Source organism: Lolium rigidum, chromosome 5, assembly GCF_022539505.1.
Source record: "Lolium rigidum isolate FL_2022 chromosome 5, APGP_CSIRO_Lrig_0.1, whole genome shotgun sequence".
Taxonomy (NCBI): domain Eukaryota; kingdom Viridiplantae; phylum Streptophyta; class Magnoliopsida; order Poales; family Poaceae; genus Lolium; species Lolium rigidum.
The window spans coordinates 226,695,385-226,700,251 of record NC_061512.1 but is presented as its reverse complement, the minus strand read 5'-3'; the positions used below and the strand labels follow the sequence as shown (position 1 = coordinate 226,700,251).

The 4,867-nt window shown below is 49.8% G+C and overlaps 1 protein-coding gene across 1 annotated transcript; it reads left to right on the top strand.

Moving 5' to 3' along the window:
• The first annotated feature begins 3,877 nt into the window (after window positions 1-3,877).
• Window positions 3,878-4,867, top strand: LOC124654945 (nuclear transcription factor Y subunit C-6-like). The gene has a single exon (XM_047193918.1). The coding sequence runs from the start codon at window positions 3,982-3,984 to the stop codon at window positions 4,588-4,590; it is 609 nt and encodes a 202-aa protein (XP_047049874.1). The 5' UTR covers window positions 3,878-3,981; the 3' UTR covers window positions 4,591-4,867.

Here is a 4,867-nt window from a genome sequence, read left to right as displayed (position 1 = left end):
AATGTCGCGTCTAAACTCGTATTAGAAGCTATGCCCGAGTTCCGAGTCTCAGCCTTGCCACTCTGGGAAAAACCCTTCTCATCCATTGAGCCATAATATAGCTTGACTTCCTCCACTCATCCGTCCCGTGCCCTGAGATCTTCCCCAAAGGGATGCTCACCATTAGCTAGGTACCTTAGTTCCAGTAGTCGGACATAGGAGATCAACATATCCTAGCATCCATATGAGAAGCAAAAGTGCGCCAATTGTTAATACTGGATCTTGTACATATCAACATATTATCGCCTGGCCGAATCAATCAAAATCCACCATCTTAGAGGACATCAAACATCAACTGTTACTCTTGCCCCTTGAATAACCACCAACATGATCAAAAAGTACCTCCTTCGCATGCTTTGCAAACCTGTTTTACAATTGGTAACCACAACTTCTTCAACCTTAGATTAAAAGGAAAATGTATGATCCTAGCCGAGAGAGATAGCCGCTCAAACTTCAGTTGTGATGGCTTCATGCAGTCCTCAAATTCAGACAAAACCAGAACATTCTTGCTAACGTGCCATGGCGAGCCAGCCCATACACGATTACGATCCCGCTACGTAGCAAACTCGGACACAAATATGTTCTTCTCCACATATCGGAAAAACGAACCTCGCAGGTTTCCCCAGGCAGGTCGCAGCGCATTGGCAATGGTTTGGATATGGAATATGTTCCAGTGCAAGACCTTCCCCGCCACCATCCACTTCCGATGCTCCACCTCCTCACGATCATCAACAACAAGAGGTGTGGCCTCTTCCTCGGTAATATCTAGCTTTCCGAGTTGTTTCTCCAACTTTGCCAGGGCCTCCTTGCCCTTCTCCTTCACACCTGCCGTCGGATTCATGTCCCATCCACGGGTTTCAGGTGCCTCGCCGATCGGATCAATGAGTGCCACCACAGGTCCAGGAAACCCTAATCGCCTAAGGTTAGGCTCCGAGAGTTATGGGAATAGATGGCATGCGCTATAGTCTTGATTCGTCTGCATCTGCTTCCGCATGTTGAACATCCTGGCAAACGAGGTAAATATGAACAACTAGATAAACCTAAATGCACATTTTAGTTCCTTCTTGGTGCCCTTTGCATTATCTCAGAATGTCAAGATGAAAGGTTCTAAAAAGACATACCGATAAAACTTTCAAACTCAAAAAAGCAATAGAAAATTCATATGAATTCCGTTTTCGATGAACTTGGGCTTGTTAAAGAGCTAGAAACAAGCTCAAGAACCTCATACATAGAAACACTAAGAAGCAACAAAATTTAGGGAATGCAACGTATGCAAAGAATTGAGCTCCCTAAGACGATGTGATCAAGTTACCCAACCGAAAGTCCCTCTTGATAGTGCGGCTATCTATGCTATAACCCGGTCCCCCAACAACCACCTTGAGACCAGTTAAAGGAAAACCTAGCAAAGCCATACCTTTGGCTTGCGCATCCCGCTTGATCTTGATGACGATGCTTCAAACTCCATTCAAGTCGGAATGCATCACTTGATCATGTTGCTTCGTGAAGGCTCGCAATTTCTCCCCCATACACCACTATGGGATAATTTCACTGAGGCACATCTTCATATGTCCATTATCACCAAATGGATGGCAAGCTTCAAGCATATGATCTTCTTGAAATGCTCATATTGAACTTGTCCTTCTCATCCTTGACGACGATCACCACTGATGTGATTCTCTCATGGGCTATATGAGATCGTACTCCTAATGCATACCCATGAAAAGATACCTAACACATACAGACAACTCAAACACACATATATGATGGTTAGTTCACAAAGCATAATTCACAAGGTTTACCCACAAGATCACATAATTCAATGTGGTACATTCTTTATGCTTCATGCATTGACCAACTTGAATTCAATCTCCATACTTAGTCTTGGTCAACCTTATATCTCCCCATGCTTTATTTGGCTATTTGTGAGGGGTTAGTGTGGCAGATTGAAATATACAACAGTGACCTCTCTATTTTGGAGTGTAGATATTATGAGTACGATGGGATGATACTACTAGATGGAGAAAGCGTTTAGCCAAGCTAATTAATACTCGCATAGTCGCATGCAGCTGCCGCTTGCGAGCGATGGGGCTAGGCGACCAGATCATGAGCCATGGTGAGTTAAGCCTCACGCCGGACCTAAAATTTCTACCAATTATTGCTAGATAACATGGTTTAGCTTATGGTGTACTACCTCCATCCCAAGGAATAAGGCGCACGCGTATTCCAAGACGAATTTTGACCATAAAAATTGAGCAACAAAATCTTGGTTATATTATATGTAATTAGTATCGTTGGATTCGTATTGAAAAGCACTTTCTAATAATGGTAATTTTATACAAACAATATTTATATATTTAAAATAATACTTAGTCAAACGAAAAACACGTAAAACGAGAGCGCCTTATTTCTTGAATCAGAGGTAGTATGTACCACTATATAAATTGCCATATAAATCACGATAGGGCCCTATAATACTTGGAGGCCGTGCAGCCGCACCGGTTGCATTCCCTTAGAGCATCTCCAACAGAGGCTCTAAAATTTGGCGCTGTAAAAGTCGTTTGCAGCGCGCTCGATTCGGATATAGCGCGCGGCACCGACGCGTGCTTCGCCAGAGGCTCTATTTTACAGCGCAACCACGAAGCCGAAAAACAACCCTTCACCAGAGGCTGTAAAATAGAGCTCCACGAACAAGTTTCTTCAACATTCATAGAACAAACAAGTTCAAACAGGCTACAAATAAATCTGAAAAATTCAACTAAATTACTGTGCATTATCCATGTAGCTAGAAATTGATATAGCTAGCAAGCTAGCAATCGAATCTCCATGCGCGGCCGGCCGAAATTAGTTCGTGCGTGCGTGCGCGGCCACATCAATCGAGTCCGCGTGCGGCCGAATCGAGTCTAGCTAGCCACAACAATCGAAATCGAGTCCGTGCCTGCCTGCGCGGCCGACGGAGCTCGCAGCGCGGCGGCCAACGGAGCTCGTAGCGCGGCGGCCGGCGGAGCTCGCATGGGGGCCGATGGAGCTCGCAGCATGGCGGTCGACGGAGCTCGCAGGGCGGCGGCCGGCGAAGCTCGCAGGGCGGCGGCCGGCGGAGCTCGCAGGGCGGCGGCCGGCGGAGCTTGCAGGGAGGCCGGCGGAGCTCGCAACACGGCGGCCGACGGAGCTCGCAGCACGGCGGCCGGTGGAGCTCGCAGGGAGGCGGCCGACGGAGCTCGCAGGGCGGCCGACGGAGCTCGCGGGGCGGCGGCCGGCGGAGCTCGGTGGGAGGCGGCCGGCAAAGCTTGCAGCACGGCGGCCGGTGGAACTCGCGATGCGGCGGTCGGCAGAGCAGAGTAGTTTCTTTTTCGCGCGAGCGGTTCCAGCTTACAGCGCGCGGTAGCCGGCGCACTAGATATGCCGCTTTGGATAGCGCAAAGTACCGCGCGCACTAAAATATTTGCAGCGCGGTCTATTTTAGAGCGTCTGCTGGAGGACGAAAAATTGCATCTGACGCTGTATATTGACAGTTATTTTAGCGCAGCGCTATTTTAGAGCCTCTGTTGGAGATGCTCTTAGAATAGGACTTGGTCATCATTGTCAACCACCATATGTAAGCTACTCCATGTAGCATCTGCTTCGTTAATAACACACTAAATATGAACATGTGAAATTTTATTGGAGTTTTTAACAATTAAAAATATGTTATTTAGGTGGCGGGACATATGCCTAGGAACCGGAATTAAACTTTTGAATTATTATCTTTAAAATGGAAACTATGTTTCTTGCACGTGTATAGTGTGAGACTGTGAGTTGACTACACAATTTCTTCTCCCACCATTTCTGGGCAGAAAGATAATAGTCCTCCAGCTGCAACACTAGCTGAAAAGCGTCATCCCCTTCCTTGCTTCCTCCCCCAATCCCCTTCTGCGTCCTACCCACAACCCTAGCTCCGCCGAATCCATGGATCCCACCAAATCCAGCACCCCACCGCCACCCCCCGTCCTGGGCGCGCCCGTCGGCTACCCGCCGGGGGCGTACCCTCCCCCTCCCGGCGCCGCCGCGGCCGCCTACAACCCGCAGCTCTACGCTGCGCCCGCCGCCGCCGCGGCCCAGCAGGCCCTGGCGCAGCAGCAGCAGCAGCTCCAGGTGTTCTGGGCGGACCAGTACCGCGAGATCGAGGCCACCACCGACTTCAAGAACCACAACCTCCCGCTCGCCCGAATCAAGAAGATCATGAAGGCCGACGAGGACGTCCGCATGATCGCCGCCGAGGCGCCCGTCGTCTTCGCCCGCGCCTGCGAGATGTTCATCCTCGAGCTCACCCACCGCGGCTGGGCGCACGCCGAGGAGAACAAGCGCCGCACGCTCCAGAAGTCCGACATTGCGGCCGCCATCGCGCGCACCGAGGTCTTCGACTTCCTCGTTGACATCGTGCCCCGCGAGGACACAAAGGATGCCGACGCGGCCGCCGCTGCGGCTGCGGCCGCGGTGGCTGCCGGGATCCCCCGCCCTGCCCCCGGTATGCCCGCCACCGACATGGCATCCTACTACTATGTCCCCCAGCAGTAATGTATCATCCTAAACTTAAGAAGAATCTGTCGGTCTGTGTCTGTCCTTGATGCTGTTGTAAGTACCGCGTAATAATATTTGTAAGATCGTTTATGGGCCTCCCCTGAGCTTATGAATTGAGCTGCTACGTTCTAGTATCACGGTAGTAGGATTGTTGTAGTGGGGGAGGCCGTATGATTGCAGTGGTAGTGCATCTCTAAGTCTAACTGGCAGGCAGTGTAATGTGATGATTATTGTTATGCAGTTATGTCTCAAGCTTATCATGCAATTTCTGTTC